At 62.0% G+C, this 24108-nt stretch overlaps 2 protein-coding genes across 2 annotated transcripts; one reads left to right on the top strand and one right to left on the bottom strand.

Moving 5' to 3' along the window:
- Positions 1–3934: 3934 nt before the first annotated feature.
- PNCK (pregnancy up-regulated nonubiquitous CaM kinase) lies at positions 3935–7612 on the bottom strand. Its single transcript, XM_055121441.1, has 12 exons — positions 7403–7612; positions 6993–7062; positions 5941–6072; positions 5779–5853; positions 5570–5708; positions 5350–5473; positions 5195–5270; positions 5007–5119; positions 4830–4908; positions 4663–4750; positions 4426–4570; positions 3935–4321 (listed from the first exon to the last, which is right to left on the bottom strand). Exons 2-11 carry the CDS (start codon positions 7058–7060, stop codon positions 4433–4435), a joined length of 1032 nt encoding a protein of 343 aa, XP_054977416.1. The 5' UTR covers positions 7061–7062; positions 7403–7612; the 3' UTR covers positions 3935–4321; positions 4426–4432.
- A 9540-nt stretch (positions 7613–17152) lies between these two features.
- SLC6A8 (solute carrier family 6 member 8) lies at positions 17153–22321 on the top strand. Its single transcript, XM_004606513.3, has 13 exons — positions 17153–17424; positions 18679–18810; positions 18982–19231; positions 19395–19527; positions 19806–19940; positions 20017–20120; positions 20203–20327; positions 20425–20537; positions 20614–20751; positions 20828–20930; positions 21022–21122; positions 21336–21506; positions 21586–22321. The coding sequence occupies exons 1-13, from the start codon at positions 17163–17165 to the stop codon at positions 21724–21726; spliced, it is 1908 nt and encodes a 635-aa protein (XP_004606570.1). The 5' UTR covers positions 17153–17162; the 3' UTR covers positions 21727–22321.
- Positions 22322–24108: the final 1787 nt, after the last annotated feature.

Below are 24108 nucleotides of genomic sequence, written 5' to 3'. Positions count from 1 at the left end.
AGGAAATATTGCAGCTAGCCTGCCTCTTGGTCTGGGGGACAAGGTGCTTTGCTGCTTGTTGTCACATAGTCGAGGAGGTTCTTGCTAGCACATGGAGAAAAAGAAAAAGAAGAGGCCCAGGGGAATGGAAAGCAGCTACATCAGAAAGGAAGCAGTAACTCTCCTTTGGTTGAGGGAGGGCAGAAGCCGAGGGCGGTGCGGGGGTGGGAACAGGACTCCCTGGGGGAAACCCTGAAGAGAATACTACTCTGCTTTATTTGGTTTGGCTCACACTCGGCTGTACTCAGGGATCACTCCTAGTGGGACTCTGGGGACCCTATGGGGTGCTGGGAACTGAACCCAGGCCAGCCTCATGCAAGGTGAGTGCCTCACCCCTGTACCGTCTCTCTGGCCTAGTCAAACATGAGAGATATAACCTACTGGGGGTTGAGGAGAGTTCAGGGGCTAGGTGGCATGTCTGGGGTGTAAGAGGCCTCGAGTTCCATCCCGGAGTGGGGTTCGCTCCCCGGCACCAGGTGCTTCTCATGGGCTAGACAGAAACTCCATCCCAGTGGTGTTCAATTTGGGAACCAGTGGTGCTCAACTTGGGAAAGACTGCCCACAGTGCTCAGGGGACCGTGTGGGCCCAGGGATCAGATCAGGGTGAGCCACATGCTAAGCAAGTGCCTTGACCTCTGTACTATCTCTCCCGCCCCAAGCAATGTTTATTTTCTCATGGTTCTGGAGGCTGGAAACCCAAGACTAAGTTCCGGCTGATTCTGTTTCGGGGGGCAGACACAAACTTCTCACCATGCAGGCAGTTGGCCTGGCTTCAGAGGGCGTGTTGCAGGGCAGGAAGACAGCTCGAGTTCTCAAAGAACAAAGCCAGCCGCCCAGGCCGCTCCTGGGACCTCATTTCCTGTTACTTCCTTACACCCCACCTCCAAAGACAGTGGTGAGGAGAGCCAGGCTTCAACATTGGGAATCCGAGGGACAGAAACCTTCAGTCCAGAACCGTCTCCAACTCCATCTACAGGTTCCACACCACCTGTTCCAAATCCCATCTGCCTTGTTTGTTTTTTGCAGAATTCACAAGAAGCGAGGGGATCTGACACAATCTGATTCTGAACAGTTTGGAGTCGGGGGGTCTGTCTTCATGTTTTCTCTTCGTCGGAAATGGCAGTAAGCACACAGCGCGGCGCTGCTGCGGAGACCAGAGAGTGCGCGTGGGATGTCGAGTGCAGAGAGTCTCCTCGGCTTCATGCTTCAGTGTCCTTGGGCGAGCTGGTGGCAGACAGGCAAGACCGGGCTGGAACACGCAGCAGGAGCTCGCAGCCTCGCCAGCTACCCACATGCAGAAGGGACCGAGTGGGGGGACATCTACTGATCAAGAAGGGCTCAGAGGCTAAAAATACGGTTGTGTGAGGCTAGAGAGAGGACTGTGGGGAGGACACTGGCCTTGCATGCGGTCAACCGGGGTTCAATCCCCGACACTCCATATTGTCCTGTGAGTACCACTGGGAGTGATCCTTGAGTTCAGAGCTGGGACTTAAGTCCTGAGTACTGCCAGGTATACCACCCCCCACCCCAAAGAAGATATGACTGCTGCCAGAGGCAGGCTACACACAGGCTCTGTGTGCAGAAGACTCAGGGTCAATCCCCAGCACTACTTGTGTGGTCCCCAAAAGAATGAAAGAAAAAAGAAAAAATTAAAATTGTGGAAAATTTCTTGAGAGGAACAAACAGGTCCTGGGGCTGGAGAGAGAGTACAAGAGGCGCTGGCTGTGCCCATGGCTGACCCTGGTTCGATCCCCCGCACACAGAGGGTCGCCTGAGCACTGCCCAGGGTCGCCCAAGCAAAGGAACAAGGAAACTGATCTCATATCCTTTGGGCCAGCTGCCCTCCCCAGGCCTTAAGAATACTCTCCTGCTGAATCCCCAGCAACCAAGCGGGGTTTCTCTTTGGTTCTTGGAGTGGGATCCCCATATTTTTTGGAGGGTTTTTTTTTGGGAGTTGCAATGCTCATAAATTACTCCTGGCTCTGTGCTCAAGCGATTTTTGGTGGGGCTTAGGGGATCGAACCCTCCCCACTGTCCTATGACTCCAGGCCCTGGCCCCATATTTTTTTTTCTTTTTGGGTCACACCCGGCGATGCACAGGGGTTACTCCTGGCTCTGCACTCAGGAATTACTCCTGGCGGTGCTCAGGGGACCATATGGGATGCTGGGAATCGAACCCGGGTCGGCCGCGTACAAGGCAAACGCCCTACCTGCTGTGCTATCGCTCAGCCCCAGGTCCCGTATTTTTTATGTGATGCACCCATAAAGACTAGGCTGAAGCCAGGGCTGGCACAGCAGGTTGCCAGGGCCTCCCGCTCCAGGATTCATTCCTGAGAGCCCCTACTTGCCTCCAGTCAGCTCACTGTTCTCCAGCCCCCTTCGAGACCCTCCCACCAGGATTGCCACATCGAGCCTTGGCCCTCCAGCAGCCCCTCACTGCACATCAGAGTTGGGTCTCTCTAGGCACCCCGCTCTATGACTGTGGAAAGACTCTCCAGCCCTGACTACCCAGCGAATGTAAGGAAGGACTTTGGGAGCAGAGGATGGACAGGAAAGGCCAGGCACACACTGGCATCAGGGGGGTTCTCCAACTTGCTGTTCCTACTTTGCACTCAAAAAGGTAGAAGGGTGCTGTGGAAGCCTCCCTAGCCTCCCCAGGTGCCCCCAGAAACTTCCGCTCCCTGTAGCTCTCTCTGCTCAGTGGCTCAGTTCCTGAGCAGCTCCAGGCCGGGTTTCGCAGATGCCAAAAGAAAGGGGGCAGCACTGCCTTCCTGGGGTTCGAGGACCATGGCTGTGCCCGCCAGCAAAGCTTCTGTTTCTGGGTCCCTCCTGGACCCTCCCGAGCTCCCCTGTCCCTCGGCCGTCCCCAGCAATCCCTCTGCCTGGCCCAGAATGATAGCCCCCTCAATGCTTGTCCGTGACATCCCGTTCACAGCACCTGAACCTGAACAGCTTTCCCAGCCTTTCTGTAGGAACTGCCTAAGTGATCTCTGCTCCGTGGAAGAAGGGATAAGGAGGCACGTTCAGTCTTCTCTTGCTCCACCCTTCGAGGGGAGCAGGCAGGAAACCTTCCCCAAGTGAGACGTGGGAGGCGCTGGGTGGGTGTTCCCAGAGAGGTGTGGACCACCAGTGCTGGGAACAGCCGATGAGCTGGGAAAGGTGGGGCCTTGGCGCCACCTACTGGCCACAGCCCAGGTTGCACCCCGCGTCCCTGCACTGCGCCGCGATGCCGGGCGCCAGGCTGGTCCATAGCCATCCGTTCCTGCCTTGTGGGCAGGTCCCCTACAGCTGGGGAGGGGAACCAGGCCAGGCCTGAGGTTGTCGGGGCGAGGTGGAGCACATGACCCCACCAGCCGGCGGTCACCACGGCGATGGACGGACGTTCAGCGCCTTGGGGAGCTGCAGACACACAGCCCGGGCTGATTCTGCCCCAGCTCCCGGGTGTACTCAAAGCCTGCCCAGCCTCTGTTCTGGGACCCGGCAGCTGGTTGTGGAAGGCGGCGGCATGGGCCGGGGGAAGGCTCCCCAGAACTCAGAGCATTCCCTCTGCTTGGACTAGGGCTAAGGGATGACCCTGGAGTCTTTCCCTGCTGGGCACAGGAGTGAGGCCCCTTGGCGCATGGTCTGCAGTTCTGGCCACCCAGAACAGGGTGTAGGGCAGGGTGAACCCCTGGCACATCTTGGTAAAAGGCACCCAGGGGCACAGCCATCTCTGTCTGCAAGTCCACCGCCGTGGGCAGGATGGAGGATGACGGAGCCAGCACGGGGCGCTGGTGAGAGGCTGTAAGGGAGAGGGCACGGGGGACATGTGGCTGCCCCCTTCCCATGGGTGATACTCCCATCCACAATCCTTCCCATCCCTGCCCCTTGCCCCCCATCGTTCCAGCACACCAGACACTGCTCTCTGTGTTTATTGATCTGGGGCAGTCAAGGGGGGGCTGGAGGCCACTGCACAAGTGGAGCAGCCGCAGTGAGCGAAGCACAGAACAACCACAGCCATGCGGCCAGCGGGGCCCTGGAGCCCACATGCCAACACCTCGGGCTTCCAGAGGGTGGGCGGCGGCGGCAGCAGGGGAGGAGGGGCCCCCCACACACATGCGCTGTCATCCCTGGGGCCAGGGCGGCACCTGGGCGGCAGGCCGCTCCCAGCTCAGCACCCTGTGCATTGAAGACCTTCTTGAACTCTCCAGCAGAAGCCAGCCCCGGGGCCAGGGGCAAGGGAAGGGAAGTGAAGGGGCCAGGGGCAGGAGGGGCCAGTGGTCCTCGTGGCCTGGGCCTCAGCCTGGAGGAGGACAAGCCCAGGGCAGGGGGCCGCTGCCACGGTGCTCCTCGCACATGGCTCTCCTCCCTCCCAGCTCCTGAGGCTGCAAGGCGCACGCCACCCACCTGGGCTTCACCACTTGGGGGCCTGGCTGGGCTGGAAGCCAGGGAGGCTGTGGCTGGCCAGTCTCCGCTCTGGGCCCTCCTCCCCATCGGGGCTCTGCCCCAGCTTGCGGATGTGGCGCAGAAAGGAGGTGGCGTTGAAGGCTCTCTGTGGAGAGACGTGGGGTCAGGCCCAGCACCGCTGCCCTGCTCCCAGGCATCACTCATCCTCCGGGACGGGCGGGGGGGGCGCGCACCCACCTTCCAGTGGGTCCGTGCAAAATTCCTCTGAATCTGCTCGCTGACAGAACACAGGATGTCCTTGTCAAAGGCTGCATCTCCAGAGATCCTGACAGGAGGCTGTGAGTCAGAGCGAGCCTCGGGGTCCCGCTTGGCACTGGGGCTGCGTGGCCGGGGGTCCCGCTCACCAAAGATGCTGTAAGGCCTGTTGGCAGGTGAACCGCTTCTGGGGGTCTCGTTCCAGAAGGTGCCTGATGAAATCCTTGGCTGGAGCAGGGGGTGCGGTCAGCCCAGCCCATCTCACTGCCCCTCGTTTCAAGTACCCCCCCAAGCCCCCCCGAGCCGGGGACCCCTTGCCAGTTCACCCGATTCTGAGATGTCATCCCAAAACGGCGAGTCAAACTCATAGTTGGCTCTCAGGATCTGGCTGAAGAGCTCGGGGTCGCTCTCGTCGTAGAAGGGGGGGTAGCCACACAGCCTGGCATCCACAGTCAAGTCAGCCCGCAGCCTGCCCTCCCCGACCCAGCAGAGTCGGGCAGGCCGCAGCACTCACAGGATGTAGCAGATGACGCCCAGCGCCCACACGTCCACTGCTTTCCCATATGGCTTCTGTTCCAGGAGCTCTGGGGCTGCGGAGGGGACAGACATGGCAGCCCAGAGGCGGCCCGCCCATGCCCGCCCGCCCACGGGTCTCTGGACCCCACCTACCCACGTAGCCTGGGGTCCCACAAGCAGTGCCCAGCATGTTTCCCGCCTGGATTTTGGAAAGGCCGAAGTCGGACACCATGATCTTGGAGTCCTCAAATGGTGTGGCGTATAGGAGATTTTCAGGCTGCAGCAGGCGAGCGTGAGGAGACGACGCAGGATCAGGCCATGGACGGCCACCACCCCCCTTCCCCAGGCCCTCAGAGTGCCCCCCAGTGGACACCTTGAGGTCACGGTGCACAATGCCCAGGCTGTGCAGGTAGGACACGGCGCCCAGGACCTGGCCCACCAGGTGGCTGGCATCCTTCTCTGTGTACGTGCCGCGCTCCATGATGCGGTCAAACAGCTCGCCCCCCGTCACCCTGCCGAAGGGGCGTCTCAGCGCAGCTCCCCAGCCGCAAGGTGCCCCACCGCCCACCAGCCCCTGCTCACAGCTCCATAGCCAGGTAGAGGTGTGAAGGGCTCTCGTGCACATCCTCCAGGGCGACGATGTTGGGGTGGCTTACTCTGCAAGGGCAGGAAAAGGGCTGGAAGGACTGCGGGGGGACACAGGGGGAACAGGCCTCCGCTGGCAGGGGCGGGTTCCCTGCGCACCTGCGCAGCACTGCGATCTCATTCTCCACCAGGGCCTCCTTGCCCCGAAGCGCCTTCTTGGGGATGCACTTGAGGGCAACCAGGTGTGAGGAACCCCGCTCCTGGGCCAGCACCACCTCAGAGAAGGCACCCCTGTGGCAGAGGGGGAGCAAAATGGGGAGGGCTCAGGCAGGTGGCACAGACAGCCACCCACACGTTCACATGTATTCACACATGCACACCCCAAATACACAGATGTATTCACATGTATTCACACACATGCACACCCCAAATACTCACCCACATACATGCACGTGTACACTCATCTCCACATATGCATGGACCCCAACATATATGCACTCACACATATGCACACAATCCCAGCACTCACACATATGCACACAATCCCATTTATGCACATCCTATATATATGCACATATGCACACCCCCATCCAGGCACAATCAAATATGCACACACAATAACACACATCCACACTCACCCACACACACATCACCAACATGCATACAGACATAATCACACGCATCGACTCACGCACCCACTTACATGCACACACAATCACATACAGCCACACTCATGCAAACACACATCCACGCATGTCCCATTCAGTGACCTGCTCACATGAATGGACACGTTCACTAACTGCCACCCCCACAGTCACGCGGGCACATATGGCTCCACATCACAGACATGCACGCAAAGTCACACATCCACACTCATCTGCACCCATACACAAATCACATACACGCAGGCATGCACACTTGTCCACTGTTACCCACACACATCTACACATCTACAGGCTTCCATACTGCTGCACACACATCCACACACAATCACACGCATCCGCACTCATTTCATCATCTGCACAGGCACATACATCGACACGCGTGTACAGAATTCCACGCACACACCTGCACCCATGACAGGTACCCGCACGCTCCCACTCGCCAGCACCCTCCCTGCCGTGATCCTCGCCCCATCCCGGCCACACTCACGGCCGCACCAGCCACCGAGCTCACACCCACTCGGCCCGCCCCAGCACGGCCGCACTTACGAGCCGAGCTTCTCCCGAATCTCATAGACGCTGCTGATGTCCTCCGTCTGCTTCTTCAGCAGCAGCATGTCTGGGGGGAGGCGGAGGGAGGCGCAGCCACCCTCGCGACAGCCATCGCCGCAGCCCCGCCGCCGCCCCCACAGGCTCCCGCACCCTACCGGCCTCCTCGGGCCTCGCGCCACAGCCGGAGCCCCCCATCGAGCGGCCCCCGCCCCGCCCCCCAGCCCCCCGGCGAGTGGCGCCCGGCACCCGGGGGCGGTCCCAGCCGCCTTCCGGAAGGCTCCCGACAGCCCACCCCGGCCCCTGCAGCCCATCCCCATCCACGGCGCTCCGCCAAGACCCTCTTCGTTGTGGGGGGGTACCGGTCCCGGGCGTGGCCACCCCCCGCACCCCCGCGGCTCGAGAGGCACCTGCGACCCCGGGCCGCACACGAGCCCTCGGAGACCGGGCCCGGGCTTCGCTGGCCGAGGCCTCCCGCGTCCCGAGCTGAGCGGCGGGGGCGCGCCGGCGTGACAGGTGGGCGCGGGCACGACGGCGCTGCGGCCCCGAGCGAGCGCCCGGTGCAGACCTGCAGCCCCAGCCGCAGCGTCGCCGCGCCCCCCGCCCGCCGGCCCCGCCCCCGCGCGCGCGCCCGCCGCGCCCCCAGCCCGCGCCCCGACAGCCCGCCCCCGCCGCGCGCGCCCGCCCGCCCGCCGGCACGCCGCGGCGACTGCGAAGACCGTGGGCTCCCGCCCGGCCCCCGGCCCTTTGCACTGCTGTGTCCGCACCCCCTTCCCGCCAGCCTTCTACTGCTACCCCACCCTGGTCTCTCCCCTAACACGGGGACCCTCGGTCCCCTGGCACGAGTCAAAGCCGAGTCCTCCAGGCGGGGGCGGCCCCGCGTACCCCCGACCCCCAGGCGCTGCCACAGCAGCGAAAACCCACGAGCACTCGCCCTCAACGGCGCCACCTAGCGCCTGCCCGTGGCGTTGGTCCCCGGCGCCATCAGGTGTCAACTCAAATGGCACCTCCTCAGACAGGCCTCTCCCGCTCCACCCTGCTTGCTAGGACAACCCCGCCCCAACTCCAGAACGCTGCTTTCTCTGCGCTTCCCCACGGCCTGCCTTCACACACACACACTTTTCAGAATACTCCACAGGCAGGCCTGCAATTTTGAGGGGAACCTCCCCAGAGGAGAGGTCTGAGGGCTCAATATGAGGGTCAGAGGACACATTAGGAGTTGCCCAGACCCCCAAGCGGACACTCAGGGGCCTCCAGGGCTGCCATAGACAGAGCTCAGGGGACCCTTTGTGGTGCCAGGGATCAAATCAGGGCCAGCCCGTGCAAGGCCAGTGCCTGAACCCCTCTACTAGCTCCTGAGCAGAGCATGTTGTGTTTTTTTTGGGGGGGGGGTCACACCCTACGATCTCAGGGGTTACTCCTGGCTCTGCACTCAGGGATTACTCCTGGCGCTGATCAGAGGACCATATGAGATGCTGAGGATCGAACCTGGGTCAGCCGTGTACAAGGCAAACACCCTAGCCGCTATACTATGGCTCTGGCCTCCTAAGCAGAGTATTTTAAAAATTCTCTTTCCCAGGTAGAAGATATAGCTGAAGGGCTGGGTGCATGCTCAAGGTGGGCAAGGACCGACCCAAATTCAATTCCCAGCCCTGCCTGGTCCCTTGAGCATCACTGGGACCGACCCCTGAGCACTGAAATTAGAGTAACACGAGTACCACCAGGCAGGCCCCCTCAAATTAAAATCAACCAAATCTTTTTGTTTGGTTGGTGTTGGTTTGAGCGCCACACCTGGCTTTGTTTAGGGCTTACTCCTGGCTCTGCGCGCAGAGATTACTCCTGGCTGTGCTTGGGAACCGTATGGGGTGTTGGGGATACAAGCAGGGCCAGCCGCTTGCAAGGTAAATGCCCTCCCCACTGTGGTCTCCAGCCCCATATCAAGCAAACCTTTACCAATCTCCACTCCCACAGGACATGTGAGAAGGCTCTGCCCAGCCCAGCCACCCCTGCGGCCCAAGTGCACCCCACCATCCATCAGTGCCAACAGGGCTGACCCAGGCTTCCATCCCCATGTCCCCAGATCACCTTGAAGATACCGGAAATGTCAGGAAATGACGTCACTGGAAGTTTGTTCTACCCTTCCCTTCCCCAGTCATGCCCGTGCAGCGTGACCACAAGAAACATGATCAGAGTTTCTGGTTGCAAAAAAAGGTGCCCATGGGTAGAGAGGGCACTGGGTGACGAGGCCAGAAGCAAGGCAGGAGAGGAGAGCGGCATAGCCCCGGTACAAAGGGGACAGATTGCTGCTCCCAGTGTTTGTGCGAGACCCTAGAAGTCACCTCCCTGTTGTTTTCTGGGGAGGGGTTTCAAAGATCTTTCCTGGGGATAAGGAGATTGCTCAATGAGCTGAGCACAGGCCTTGCACTTGTGAGGCCCAGATTTGATACCCAAGAGGGATGGCATGGTCCCCTGATCACCACTAGAGGTGATCCCCCCAGCACCAAGCCAGGATGATCTCTGAGCACTGCTAAGTGTGACCCCAAAACCCAAAAATCCTCTCTATGTACCCCATGCAAGAAAAACAAGTCAAAGAGCTCAGAGAGCTTTATATCCTACACAGAAAGAAGCAAATCTGTACTAAATCTGTGTGGCTACCCTCTGGAAACGGGCCACGGAGAAAATATGTCATCGGACATAGAACCTGAGGGAGGGGCAGAACAGGCTTTGCACACAGCGTGGCTCCGCTGGTTGCAATTCTTGGTACTACCTATGGTCCCCTAGCGCCACCAGGGGTCACTCCTGAGCACAAAGCCAGGAATAGCCTCTGAGTTCCGTTGGTATGGCTTACCCCCACCCCTATAAGAGGGGGGCAGAAAGTAACAATGACGTAGTGAGCTGTATCGGCACCGGAGTGTTGGCGCCAGGAAGGATTCGGTAAGAGAAGGGGCCCAGGGAAGGGATTGTGCGCTTCCCGTGTAGCGTATGAGACTCTCCTTCCTCAGCAGCTGACACAGAGGGGAGAGAACTAGAAGACAAACCAGCACTGTCTGGCGAGGAGTCTGTGGGAGACACTGGATAAAGGACTGGTGTATAAATAGATAAAGATTTTTTAAACTGTTATTTATTCAGGACCGGCCGGGGAGATGAGGAACAGAGAGCCGATGGAGGGTTAGTGTCCCTATATGCCAAGAACTCTTCTAAGTGATTCCAGGGAGCTAGAGAGGATAGCACAGGCCTTAGGGTGTGTGACTAGCATGTGGCTGACCCACGTTCAATTCCCGCCCCCACATGGTCTCCCAGAGCCCTCCCCTACCAGCACTACTGGGGTGGCCCCGGGATCCCCAGCCCCACGAGCCCCACACCACACCATATACTAGGGCCCTGGCACAGAACCACTGGCCTCATTGGTGAGAGCCACTGGGAGGGCTCCCGCGTCTCCTGAGCACCCCTTTGACCCACTGAGCTTGGGGGATGACTGAAAAGGAAGAGCGAAGAGCATGCTAGCTTTGGTCAGTGGCCAGTACAGTCAGGGCCCAGGAGCACACTGAGGTGCGGCTTCCCTCCCATGCAAGAACAACAAAAGGGACTCGGAGAGCCAGGACAGGAGGACAGCACTTGTCTTGCATATGGCTGGCCGGAGTTTGGTTCCCCAGCATGGCCAGGAGTCATCCCTGAGTACAGAGCCATGAATATGCCCTGTACGCTCCTGGGAGTGATCCCCAAACCCAAACAAAGAGACATTTGCATTCCCCCTCCCTCTTCCTTTCACTGTTGCTGATGTTGTTGTCGCGCATTTTGAGCTATATTTGTGCTTCGGGTGCCAGCTGCAGTCCTTGCACCGAGGTGCTTGGGAGTGCTCAGAGTTGAGACACACAAGTCTGAACTGTGCTACTGGCCAGGGGTCGGTATGCTGCTCACACACATGCGCAAGAGGGTGCACTCCCTGGCCATGGCGCTCACCCAACTTTTGAGTTGCTCGTTGAGGCTTGTGTGCATTTTCGTGGTGCTCACACAGCTGGCTGAAGTACAGCTGGAAAGCACGTTTGGTGCCAGGGGTCACAGACAGAGGCACCTTGACGCACTCTGTGCATGCAGGACAGTGTCAAGGACTCGAACTCATGACCATATGCTGGCATGGTGGACACTCTAAGCTTCCCCCAGGCCAAAAGAGACAAAGAGGGGGCGGGAGCGATAGTCCAGCAGGCAGGGCATTTGCCTTGTAAGCGGCCGACCTGGATTCACTCCCCGGCATCGCATATGGTTCCCCAAGCACCGTCAGGAGTAACTCCTGAGGGTAGATCTAGGAGTAACCCCTGAGCATCACTGAGTGTGACCCCAAAAAAGCAAAAACAATTTTTTTAAAAAAGAGACAAAGAGGGGGCCAGAGAGCTAGTACAAGGGATAAGGCATTTTTCTTGTATGCAGCCGACCTGGTTGGATCCCCGGCATCACATTGGGTCCCACAAGCCCCACCAGGACTAATTCTGAGCATAGAGACAATAGTAAGCCCTGAGCACCACTGAGTGTGGCTGTCCCCTCCCCCTCAAAGAAAGAAAAGAAGTCACACAACGGGCAAAAGATCTGAACAGACACCCTGCCAACCAGGAAATACCGATGGGAAAGAAGCCCAAGGAAAGATTCTCATAACCAATGTCATCAAGGCAATCAAAACTAAGAGCAGCATATGGCAATAGGGCCACACCATCAGACACTGCAGATAAAACCCACACCAGGCAAGTGGCTGCTGAGACAATGGGGCAGCATCTGGCAAAAAGTGCAGACTTTCCCCCCCGCCTCAGGCTGGAGAGCTCCTGGGTGTTTACCTAGAGGAGTCGCAAACGTGTCCACACAAAAGCCTGCACAGGAAAGTCTGCCAGAAACAACCCAGAAGCTCTGCCGTCGGACAATGGGTAAAGAAGTGGTGGCTGCCTTGGGAAAGCAACTGGAAAAAAAAAGAAAAGAAAAAAGAAAAGAAAAAGAAAAAAGAAAAAATGCAGCATTCTCCGGCCAGGAAAGCCCGGCTGTGAAGTGCGTGAGAGACCCGAGAGCTACGTGGGTGCTGCCATTTGAATGACATTCCAGAAAAAGCAAGACTAGATCGCTATCTGGTGAGCGCCCTCGTGAGTGGGGACGTTTGCTGGGGAAGCCCCGGGGCGTGTGCTGGGCCAGGGACGGGAGCGCAGGCAGCGTGAGCCGACTCCTGTGGAATGTGCACACCACTTGAGGGGCCAGGGAGAAGGTTCACTGGCTCCAGCACAGGCTCCGCAGGCAGGAAACCCGAGTTGGATCCCGGAGCACTGCCGGGAACAACCTTTCTCACTGCATCCTGCTGGGAGCCCCCAGACACTCCCCTTAGGCGGGCCTGAAAACTGAAAAGGAATTCATCTTTTATGAGATTGGGGAGGAATCCGCAGGAATGTGGATTGTGGGCACAGCAGGGAGGGCACTTATCAGGCACACAGTTGACCCGGGTTCAATCCCAGCGTCCTGTCCGGTCCCGTAGGGTCTCCCAAGCACCGTCAGGAGTGGTTCCTGAGTGCAGAGCCAGGAGGAACCCCCGAGAGAACTGGCTGTGAGCCTAAAAGTAAGGAAAAGTAAAAACAAAGAAAGAAGATACACACATTGGCTTCTTGAAACGGCCAGTGGACGGGGCAGGGGCACTGGAATGAACTGCAGGAAACAGGCCACAGGAAAGGTCCACACCGTGAACAATCCGGTAGATGTGGCCTGAGCAGAAGCCAAGCTGCTTTCACATGATGCCTCTGGCGAGGCTGCGGCCGCTGCTAGATTAGCTGTCAAGTCTGGGCAGGGATGTGGCCGAGTCCGTTTGAGGACTGTGTTCTGGTTGTTTGGTGGGTCCTCCCAGCTGTGCTCAGGTGCTGGGGATGAAGCTGGCCCCCGACATGTAAGACCTGTTCTGGAACCCACTAGCTAACTTCCCATCTGTTGTTCCTTTCTGAACAGTAGGAAGTCGGGCTCATCTTAATATCTTCTCCTGCTGCTTGTTTGGTGTCAGGTACACCCAGCTGTGCTTAGGGCTTACCCCTGGCTCTGTGCTCAGGGATCACTGCCCCGTGGCTCCAGCCCAAGGGGGTCCATGTCCGAGTGCACACAGCTGGTTCTGGGTCCAGCAGTTCAGCAGTCCTGGAAGCAACAGGCCCCCAGTACCACGGAGCTGGCCCAGCACCCCAGTCCACCCTGCCCCAATGAAGGCTCCTTGCAGATCTGGCAGAGGCCAGGGTCCAGCAGGAAACGGGCATGATGAGCTTGCAGGGAGCTGTGGTCCAGAGTCCAGAGCGCTTGGGCATATACCCACGCTCACACCCACTCCCCATCATCCCCTCATGTGCACACTCCCTCTCTTGCACACACAGGCTCATGCAGACCCACCCTCCTGCACCCACTCTTCACTCCACACCCATAAACTCATTTACGTGCACACTTCCACTCATACTATCCCACTGGGGATCAGGGGGGTGATAGAGGGAACCAGGATGCAGGGACAGGTGGCCCAGGACTCCAGCTGAAACAGGTTGGGCACCCAACACAGCAGGCTGTGAACCCCAATCCCAGTTATGATAAAGGGGTGAAATAGTGCTAAAACAGGAGCCACGGCTGGCAGTTCTCACCTGGGTCGGGTCAGAATTCCCCTCATCAAGTTTGGGCTGCAACTAGTGACCACCCCCCACCACCCCGATAAGGGACAATCTCAGGGCTCAGAGATCTGTAATCAAGTTCCCATGCTGGCACCACACAGCCCTGCGGGGTCTCATCCCGAGGTCCCCACACTGCTGTGACCGGCAGAGGACCAATCCAACTAGCTGGGTTGGCAGCATATCACAAGGGGGCGGTACCCAGGCCCCGAGCACAACCCACCCCCAATGTGAGCAGACGGGGTGCGGCCTAGCTGAGTGAGGCTCTTCCTCTCCATGGCCCCCAACCTGTCCACTCCTGACAACTGCAATGGAGCCCGGGTGGGTGGACATAAGAGGGTTGTGGGAAAGGCCGAGGGGTCAAAGAGGCAGGGCTGGAAGCCTGGGAAACTTGAAGGACGGCAGGGGTGTGAGCTGGAGTTTGGGATTGCTCCGGGCCACCAGCAAATTGGGGGTTCATGGAAACACACCCAGCGGGGGGTCAAGGGGTGCTGGGCAGAAGTGTTGAGTCTGTCCGAAGCCCCACCCTCCTAACCCTAACCCAGCAGCCCTCCCCTGAGAGGGCCCCACAAAGCCCTTCAAGGTGGATTCCAGCCCAGCCTTTGTTCCAGCTCATTCTAATTCCAAAGCCCCTTGCGCCACAGCTTGGAGGAGCCAGTTCCCGTGCTAGCCCAGATCTGCGGGACATGGCCCTCCCCACATAGCAGCCCCTTGGTCCCCCTAGCCCCTGGACACTGGGTTCTAGCCTGGATTCCCAGGCTTTGCAGGACAATGGGAGCCCTGCAGCCACTCTGCCCCGCCAGCTCCCCCCTCCTCCTTAGCACACCCCGGCCTGTGGTCGGGCCTGGGCAGCTCGGTCATTTCCGTCTGTGGAACACTTTGCTCCTGACCTGGGAGCCATGGTGGAAATCATGGGGGACAGGTCGTCAGGCCCCCTGACAGGCAGGTCTGTATCCTAAAGCCCTGGCAGGAACAGCTTTCCTTGGCAAAAAAAAAGTGCTGGGAAACCAGGCAACAAGAGGGCCAGCTGACACCCTGCAGTGCTCAGCGTCTCTCCTGCCCCTGGAAAAGCCAGGGGACGCCCCCCAGCCCCAACCCAGAAATGCCAGCTGAGGGCACAGTGGGTCTGTGCCCAGGCCCACCACAGATGCCTGCCAGCCCCAGCTGGTCCACAGATGCAGGCAGTGATGTGGGTCCGAAGGCAAGTGATATGCCGGATGGATCCCACACTCCCCCGTAGCTCCCTGCATACCGTGGCAGCTGAACTGAGTCCTGCAGGATGGGGGTTGGGGGTGCAGCGTGCAGGCCAGGCTCAAGGGAACCGCAGGCAGCTCCTGCCCGGTCTTGCAGGGCCCCAGAGATGAGTTCCATTTGCTCCCAGCGACTGAGCTGGGGGAGGGTGCTCGCAGCTGCGTGGAGATGGGGACCCCGTGAGTCTCATCTGGGGGTCTGCAGACATCCTGCTGCAGCCTGGCAATGGGAATATCCCCTCTGCCCCTCCGTCCACCGTGAATGCCCACCCCCAACTCCTACCCACTCCTGACCTTGAGACCTCAAGGCCAGCGGAGCTACAGGGCTGGGGAAGGAAAAATGTGGGACGCACCCTCAGTTCCGTCTGCCTCCTCAGCTCTATCTACCAGGCCCTCCCACGGCCCAGAGTGAAGGACACTTCCCCAAAGTGCTCGCGCCTCAGCTGGCCTGAGAATAGCAGAATCTGCAGTTCTGCAAAGAGGGCCGACGCCCCACTTGGTCCCACTTCCCCTGTGGTGCCTGTGCTCTCCGTCCCGTCCGCCTTGTGCAGCCCCTCTGTCCCCCTTCGGCCATCCAGTCCGTCTCAGGGACGCCGACTCCGTCTCCTGACCAGCTTCAGTCCTGGCCCCAGCCAGAGAAAGTCTGAGTTGGGGCCTCCTGAAAACGGGCACGACCCTCCCCCCGCCCCCTGCACCCCTTGTGGTGGGCCAGCTATGCTCTCACACAGCAGGTTCAAGCTGGCTGGGGCCGGAACTGAGGCGGACTCAGGGCTTAGTTTAAAGGGATGAGCTGGGGACAAAGTGAGGCGATCAGGGAGCCGGGAATGGGGGGAAGGGGGCACCCTTCCTTCCCCATCCCAAGGCAGCTCTTGTCCCTGGAAAATTCCAGAGCGGCTGTTAGGCGGCCGAAGCGGAGGCAGCAGCAGCCTTGTTCTTGCTGGTTCCGAAGCAGGCAGGACCAGGGGGAGATAAAGCCCCTGCGGTGGGGCCTTGGGGGAAGGGTCTGTGCACCCGCCTAGCACCAGGGGGCAGCGTTGCCACCATCCTGCCTGAGCCTCCATCTCCACGGGGCAGCGATGGGGGCGCCAGGGGTCTCTGACCCCTTCCTATCTGGGTGACCAAGGGTGGCCCGGCTCCTGGGCCGGGCGGGCATTCCCGAGACTGACCTCCAGCTAGCAGGACTGTGCCCCGGTGTGGTGTGTGCGGTGGGGCGGGGGGGGGGGGGAGAAGGGAGCACGGGACTGAAGCTGAGGCCCATCCCCAGGACACCCCCGCGGCAGAGCCCCCGCGTGCTCCGACTGGAGGCGGGTGGCGGCGGGTACCGAAGCGCAGCCCAGCCCCCAGCTGGCAGCCGGAGGCGGGCCGGAGATGGGCAGGAAGGAGCGGAGAAGGGCAGAGGGCGGCGAGGATGGCTGGCAGGCGGCCAGCGCGGGCGCGGGGAGGCAGGCCGGGCCCGCGCAGCGCACGGACGGGCCCGGGGCGGCGCAGGTGAGGGCTGGGCGGGGGGCGCGGCGGCCAACGCGCCCCAGGTAGCAGCCCTCGCGTGCCCCGCGGGAGCGGCGTCGGCGCGGCGGGCCGGCCGCGCGGGGCGGGGAGACCGGGAGGCGGGGAGGGGGAGGGGGCGCCGGCGTGGGGGTGGGGCGACGGTGACATCACCCGGGAGCCGCTTCTTAAGCGGCCGCCGGTCGGGCCGGGGAGGAGAGGGCCGGTGGCAGCGCGGTGGCCATCGCTGTACCGCCGCGGCCCGACAGCGGCTGGAGCCGCCGCCGCCGCAGCGCAGGAGGGGCGAGGCGCGCCGGCCGCCGGCGGAGCGGGTGCTGGTACGGGGCTCAGCGGGAGCGCGGGGCGCCGCCGGGCGGGGGCTGGGGGCGCGGGTGCGGGCCCCGCGCCGGTCGCCGCTCGCAGACAGCCGGTGCCGATGCCGCCTGCGCTCCGCTAGGCTGAGCCTCGGGCCGGGCGAGCGCCCGCCGCCGCCGCCCGAGCCGCGGGCAGAAGCCTCGGCCACCGCCGCCGCCGCCCGGCCGGACCCCGCCGCCACCCGCGCGCCCCCGGGCCCCCGACACACATGAGATTCTTCAGGCTCACTTTCAAGTGCTTCGTGGACTGCTTCTGACCGCGACTCCCCCTCCGTCCCGCACCCCGCCCGCCCCGTCCCCCGGCCCGGTCGCCCCGAGGCCCCCGGGCGGGCCCGCGCCTTCGGGGCCCCCAGTGCCCCCCACCCGTCCGCCCGTCCGCCAGCCCGCCCGCCCCGAGGCCCCGCAGGGGCCATGGCGAAGAAAAGCGCCGAAAACGGCATCTACAGCGTGTCGGGAGATGAGAAGAAGGGCCCCCTGATCGCCCCCCGGCCCGATGGGGCTCCGGCCAAGAGCGACGTCCCCGCGGTCCTGGGGGCGCCCGGAACCCACCTGGCCGTGCCGCCGCGCGAGACGTGGACACGCCAGATGGACTTTATCATGTCGTGCGTGGGCTTCGCCGTGGGGCTCGGCAACGTGTGGCGCTTCCCGTACCTGTGCTACAAGAACGGAGGAGGTGAGCGCCTCCGCCCTCCCGGGGCGCAAGGCCAAAGTCCAAGGGGGGGCGGGGGGGGGGGAGAGGTCCCCTGGCGGGCCGAGGCGGGGGGCCGGCATCCTGGCTGCCGCTGGAGGGCCCGGCCTGGGCAGCCTCCACCCCCTGGCGGGTCATGTGCTTGGCAGCAGGGGGAGGGCGCCCCAGCCCAAGACCTCAGAAAGCTGCTGCTCCCCCCAGACCCCGGGACTCCAGGGCTCGCATGGGGAGGAATTGGCTGCAGAGGGGTGGCAGGGGTAGCTGGGGCGCCGGGAAGCGAGGTCTGGGCCCGTGGGGGGTGCACAGAGGTGAAGAGTCCTGGCTGCCCCCACTGCTGGCCATAACAGTGGCACATTGTGTGGGCCCCCACGTGTGTGCACACGAACACACACACACACACAATGGGCCACTCTGTCCCTCCCTTGCCCTCCCCCGCCCCTCAGCAGCCGGGAAGCTGGGGTGCCCGAGCCAGGCTTGGGAAGCCTGCGGCCTGGGCCGCCTGGCGCCGCCACTGGACACCCTCCCCGGTGCCCCGTGCCCGCCCACCCGGCTCGTTGAGCCACAGCCACAGACCCGTGGATCCTGTGACTGCCACGAAGAGCCAGGCTGGGTGGGAGGCTGCTGTGAGCGGGAAAAGTGTGGGAAACTGAGGCTCTGAGCACCGGGCTCGGCCCAAGGTCACAGCCAAGAAGGATGCTTGGCAGGGCACAGCAAGTGGCCGCCAAGCCCCGTGCGGCAGGGCAGAGCTGAGGGCCCTGGAAGCAGCTGGCCGGCCCAGCTCCCCCAGCTCGGAAGCCTTCTGGGCCCCGGTGGTGCCTGCCCTGTTCGCTCCCTGCCAGCCTGTCCCCCACCCTATTCCTCCCCGTCTGTCAGTCCTTACTCACACCTGCAGACACCCCACGCACACGCACTGCACCCCTGGCCAGGACTGCTGTGTGTGCACGTGTCTGCGCGCACGCACGCACGCACGCACACACACACACACACACACACACACATACCCTCCCCGCTGGCCATGCACACAGAGAAAGGGGCTCCCCCAGGCAGGCCCTGGCCCGTGCCAGCCCTGGTGAGCATGCGCACTGTCACGCACGCCTGTTCCTTCCTTCGCTCCCTGGCAGACGGGGTGGCTGTTTGGGAGCACGTGTGTTCTCCGTCCCGGTTAGGTCGCCCTGGGTGGCTGGCAGGGCTGGGGCTGCTGGGAAGTTCAAATGGGCCTTCACTCTGCCCCGCCCCCAGGAGTCTTCCTCATCCCCTACGTCCTGATCGCCCTCGTGGGAGGCATCCCCATCTTCTTCCTGGAGATCTCTCTGGGTCAATTCATGAAGGCCGGCAGCATCAACGTGTGGAACATCTGTCCTGTGTTCAAAGGTGATTGTGCTAGTCGCACCCCCTCTGGGCACCAGCGCCCCCCCTCACTGTCCCCCGCATGGCCCTGGTCCCGCTATTGCTGGGTACTGGAGAAGGGAGTCGGGGGATGAAGGAAGTCCAGCTCTGGGGAGCCCACAGCACGGACCAGATGCTGATGGGCTCCCTCGCCAGGCCTGGGCTATGCTTCCATGGTGATCGTCTTCTACTGTAACACCTACTACATCATGGTGCTGGCCTGGGGCTTCTACTACCTGGTGAAGTCCTTCACCACCACGTTGCCCTGGGCCACATGCGGCCACCCCTGGAACAGCCCCGACTGCGTGGAGATATTCCGCCATGAGGACTGTGCCAATGCCAGCCTAGCCAACCTCACATGTGACCAGCTTGCTGACCGTCGCTCCCCAGTCATCGAGTTCTGGGAGTGAGTCAGGCGCTCCGGGCACCTGCTCCCGGGCTCTCCCCCCTGCTGCAGGCCCAGCTGCCTGGGAGCGCCCCACAGATTCTGGGCTGCGGGAGGGGCAGCACCACCGCGGGGACAGCTCCCGGGGGCTTGGCCCAGCCCTCACAGGCTCGCTCTTTCCCAGGAACAAAGTCCTGCGGCTCTCGGAAGGGCTGGAGGTGCCAGGGGCCCTCAACTGGGAGGTGACCCTGTGCCTGCTGGCCTGCTGGGTGCTGGTCTACTTCTGTGTCTGGAAGGGGGTCAAGTCCACGGGAAAGGTACATGAGAAGGGCGGGGAAGGGGAGGTCACCGCCAGGGGCTTCTCTAGGTTGGGCAATCCCCTTCCCCTTTTCCCTCTTCCTTGCTCTTGAGCTCACCTGCCTTCCTGGCCCCGGGCCCCGCTTGGGTGACCCGCACTCAGCTTCCCTGCTAGGTCCTAGTGAGCAGGGGACACACACACCCCTACACAGGCACACACACACTCGCATGCCTCAGGGCAGAGCCTGAACTGCGGTGCTGGGGTGCTGGGATCCGCCTGAGCCTCCTGGCCCCACAGATCGTGTACTTCACCGCTACATTCCCCTACGTGGTCCTCGTCGTGCTGCTGGTGCGAGGAGTGCTCCTGCCCGGCGCCCTGGACGGCATCTTGTACTATCTCAAACCCGACTGGTCCAAGCTGGGGTCCCCGCAGGTGAGCTGGGGCAGATGGGGAGTGGGCTGGGCCACCCCACAGGCCCCTCAAGCCAGCTCTTTGCCACCCTCTCCAGGTGTGGATTGATGCAGGGACCCAGATCTTCTTCTCTTATGCCATCGGCCTGGGAGCCCTCACGGCCCTGGGCAGTTACAATCGCTTCAACAACAACTGCTACAAGTAGGTCTCACCCCTGCTCCCTACCCGTCCCGGTGCCAGGCATCCCGGCCCACCGCATCTGCCTCATCCCCTCTGCTCACAGGGACGCCATCATCCTGGCACTCATCAACAGCGGGACCAGCTTCTTCGCCGGCTTCGTGGTCTTCTCCATCCTGGGCTTCATGGCCACGGAACAGGGCGTGCATATCTCCAAGGTGGCAGAGTCAGGTACGGGCGCCCTGCTGGGGCTCACAGTGACCTCTGACCCTAAGCCGGCGGCAGGTGCCCTGGCTCGAGCACGGCTGATGTACACCTGTCCCCCCAGGGCCTGGCTTGGCGTTCATCGCCTACCCCCGGGCTGTCACGCTGATGCCTGTGGCCCCGCTGTGGGCTGCACTCTTCTTCTTCATGCTGCTGCTGCTCGGCCTGGACAGCCAGGTTTGTGGGGGGTGAGGGGCGGGGGTCCAAGCAGGCGGGAGCAGAGAGCGGGCGCGGCCTGAACACTGTGCTGCAGTTTGTAGGCGTGGAGGGCTTCATCACAGGCCTGCTGGACCTCCTGCCGGCCTCCTACTACTTCCGCTTCCAAAGGGAGATCTCGGTGGCACTGTGCTGCGCCCTATGCTTTGTCATCGACCTCTCCATGGTGACCGATGTGAGTAGGGGCCCGGGGCGCCCTGCGCTCCTCGGCAGCCTCTGCCCTACCTTGACCTCGAACCCGCCTGTGGCAGGGCGGCATGTATGTCTTCCAGCTCTTCGACCACTACTCAGCCAGCGGCACCACCCTGCTTTGGCAGGCCTTCTGGGAGTGCGTGGTGGTCGCCTGGGTGTACGGTAGGTGGGCTACATGGGCAAGCCGGGCTGGGAGCTGGGTGGCGGGGCAGGCCTGGGATCACGAGGGTGATCAACTGCTTCCCGGCCCCAGGAGCCGACCGCTTCATGGACGACGTGGCCTGCATGATTGGGTACCGCCCGTGCCCCTGGATGAAATGGTGCTGGTCCCTGTTCACCCCGCTGGTCTGCATGGTAAGGGGCAGGGCTGGCAGGGGACGGGCTGAGCCTGGCTCCCCGTGGGCTGCGGGGTGAGGGCCACGGGGCCCTGAGCCCCAGACTCCCACCGGGCTACAATGGTGGGGGACTGCGGTGGGGGGCCCCCGAGCACGGCTCCCCTGCTGGTCTGTGTGGTGGGGAGCCAGAGCGGGTGCACCGAGGGCAACCCTGAGCACAGCCCTCCTGCAGGGTATCTTCATCTTCAACCTGGTATACTACAAGCCGCTGGTGTACAACAACACCTATGTGTACCCATGGTGGGGCGAGGCCATGGGCTGGGGCTTCGCACTCTCCTCCATGCTCTGCGTGCCCCTCTACCTCCTGGGCTCCCTCCTCAGGGCCAAAGGGAGCCTGGCAGAGGTGAGTTGGGGCCAGCGGGTCGGGGGCACGGGAGGGGTGGGGGGGCGGCGGGGACACTTAGCACCCCCTGTCCCCACAGCGCTGGCAGCACCTGACCCAGCCCGTGTGGGGTCTCCACCACCTGGAATACAGAGCTCAGGACTCGGACGTCAGGGGCCTGACCACCCTGACCCCAGTGTCCGAGAGCAGCAAGGTGGTGGTGGTGGAGAGCGTCATGTGACGGGCCGCACCAGCAAGTCCTCCTGTAGCCATAGCAGCCCCCGCTTCGGCCACCCCCACCCCTCCCGCAGGGGCCTGCCTTTCCCTGACACTGCTGGGGTCTGCCGGGGGAGGGCAGGGACCAGCACGAGTGCGCACTAGAACTTTTTTCCATTTTTAATAAAACGCCAAAAATATCACACAACCCACCAAAAATAGATTCCTCCCTGCCCCCCCCCAACTTCAGCAAGCTGGTGTGCACGCTGCTTCCCAGGCCCCCCCCCACCCCGCTCCGCCTCCCTGGCCTCCGCCAGCGTGCCCAGGGTTCTTGCCCCAGAGGCAGTGGCGGGGGCCAGGGGGGCAGCAGCGGCGCCAGGCGAATGTCGCTGGGCTAAACCCTTCTCCCCATCCCCACTCTAGACGCTTAGAGAGCCAGCAAAGGGACCCGCGGTTCCCGCGCCCATTGCCACCGACACCCATTGTGTGAGCCTGTGTATGAGTGAGTGCCTGTGGACTGGGCGCCGCCCTCCAGCCCAGCCGCGGGGAACATCAGTGTGAACGAGCCTGCGGGCAACGAGGCTTGTATTTTGCACATTTTATAAAAACTGGGAGAGAGATTTCTGCTTGTATATTTCTTAAGAGAAAAATCGCCCTGACCCCTCTCCTGGCCACTCCCTGTGCCCTTCCACCCTCCCTCCTTCCTCTTTGACCCCAGCCAAGGAGCGTGAATTTATAGATCTAATTTTCATAGGCAAAACAAAAGCTTCAAGCCATGCAAGTCTATTGTGTGGGGACGCATGTAGAGTCCTCAGTGCTGACTGGGGTGGTAAAACGCACTCCCCCTTGGTCCCCAAGCAGCCCCAGGGGCTAGTGCTGCTCACCGGGCACACGCAGGCCTCCCCTTCCCCTTGCCCCCCATCCGGGCTGGGCAGGGGCGGGAGGTGGGCACCCTGCAGGGAAGGGGCCCCGCAGGGCTCCCTCTGCTAGCTTCAAGCTGATGCACTTGGCACGCCCCAAGGCTCTCATGTAGCAGCTTTAACTAACCCACATCATGTCACCTCCAATCCCAAGCGCAGAAGTGAGAGAGGCCACCCAACCCCCGTGCCTGGACCTGGGCTGGGGGGTGGGACTGGGGGAGGGTGGGGCGGGGTGGGGTGGGAGGGTGCATTCTTACTGTGCCGAAAAGCCGCTGCAAACATAGCAATAAAAACATGTCATTTTCCAAAGCCGCCTCCTGGCCTCTGCTTCCAAGGGGCACTGAGCAGGAAGGCAGGGCTGGGGGTGGCGGGGAGGGAAGAGGTCCCACACTCTGTACCCGCCTCAGGCTCAGTTGCTCATGTGAGAAGTGGCCTTCCCAGGTGCAGAGCACAGGAGCAGGGGGCCCCAGAGCCCACGGAGGCCGCATGGGAAGCCGGGGGTAGGCAGCTGCACCGGGACAGAGGTGCGGGGTGGAGGGGACATGGAGTGGCAGGCAGACCCCAAGTCTGCAAGGGCCCTGGCTGCTCTGGGCTCTGGCTCCCAGGGAGGGGTGAGAACAGGCAGGGCTCAGGTGACACTCAGCTGGCAAACACAGAGCCGGTGGGACAGGAGAGGATCCTGGGTTTGGGGACCAGGTCAGTGGCCCAGAGAGAGGTGGAGGGAGGGTGGCTTGCCGAAGTGAAGAAAGAGGGGTCCTGGCACCCCCAACCTCTTATGAGTCCACACAGGAGGAAAGGCCACAGATTCAGCTTGAAGCCACATGTCACCGATGTGGTCACAAAGGACCCATGGTGTGATTCCCTAGGAAACCAGCACCCCCAGACAGTAGGTGCAGAGTGGGGGCAGCTGCAGGTCATGTGGCGCATGATGCCCTGAGGTGCGCCTTATCACCCATCCCCAAGCAGCTATCTCAGATCCAGGAGTGCTCCCGCAGCGCCGGGGTAGGGATGATTTGGGGACTGGCCCTTGGCTCTTGGCCAGTGAGCAGCCGGGTAGGGTGTAGGGTCCCCACAGAGCACAGCCCTCCCCAACTGCACAGACCCACTCTGGGGTCCTGGAAGCCCTGACTCTGCATCCAAGACTGTGGGCAACTGGCTGCCTCCCAGCAATCCCCAGCCTGGCGCTGCCGTCAAACCATGACCATCCCAACCCCCATCTCTGCCGCCTGCTCATGAACTTGTCCTGGGAGCGGGGAGCCCTCCACTCAGTGGATGGGGCATTCCTGGAGCAAGTCAGGGAAGCAGGCTCGCTGTGTGCGTGGACTTTGCCTCAGGAGCCCGGGGAGGCCAAGGAGCCAGGGACACTTCCTGGAGAAGTGGCACGAGCCTGCAGCCCTGGCAGGGCACCAAGAGGGTGGCACCAGGCCCTCCCCTCGGACACCACCCCCGACTGGCCAGGAAGGGGCGACACTCCTTGTGACAGCCGA

The sequence above is a fragment of the Sorex araneus genome, chromosome X (genome assembly GCF_027595985.1).
Source record: "Sorex araneus isolate mSorAra2 chromosome X, mSorAra2.pri, whole genome shotgun sequence".
NCBI lineage: Eukaryota > Metazoa > Chordata > Mammalia > Eulipotyphla > Soricidae > Sorex > Sorex araneus.
This window is presented reverse-complemented; position numbering and strand designations above follow the sequence as displayed.

Bases quoted from the DNA above. Each gene is read 5' to 3' on its own strand.
- PNCK (XM_055121441.1), bottom strand. From the start codon at position 7,060: ATGCTGCTGCTGAAGAAGCAGACGGAGGACATCAGCAGCGTCTATGAG. The intron at 6,073-6,992 runs GTAAGTGCGGCC...CCTCTGCCACAG, and splicing joins ATTCGGGAGAAGCTCGGCTC to GGGTGCCTTCTCTGAGGTGG. The intron at 4,909-5,006 runs GTGAACTGGCAA...CCCCTGCTCCAG, and splicing joins GGATGACATCTCAGAATCGG to CCAAGGATTTCATCAGGCAC.
- SLC6A8 (XM_004606513.3), top strand. From the start codon at position 17,163: ATGGCGAAGAAAAGCGCCGAAAACGGCATCTACAGCGTGTCGGGAGAT. The intron at 19,232-19,394 runs GTGAGTCAGGCG...GCTCTTTCCCAG, and splicing joins CCAGTCATCGAGTTCTGGGA to GAACAAAGTCCTGCGGCTCT. The intron at 20,752-20,827 runs GTGAGTAGGGGC...CGCCTGTGGCAG, and splicing joins ACCTCTCCATGGTGACCGAT to GGCGGCATGTATGTCTTCCA.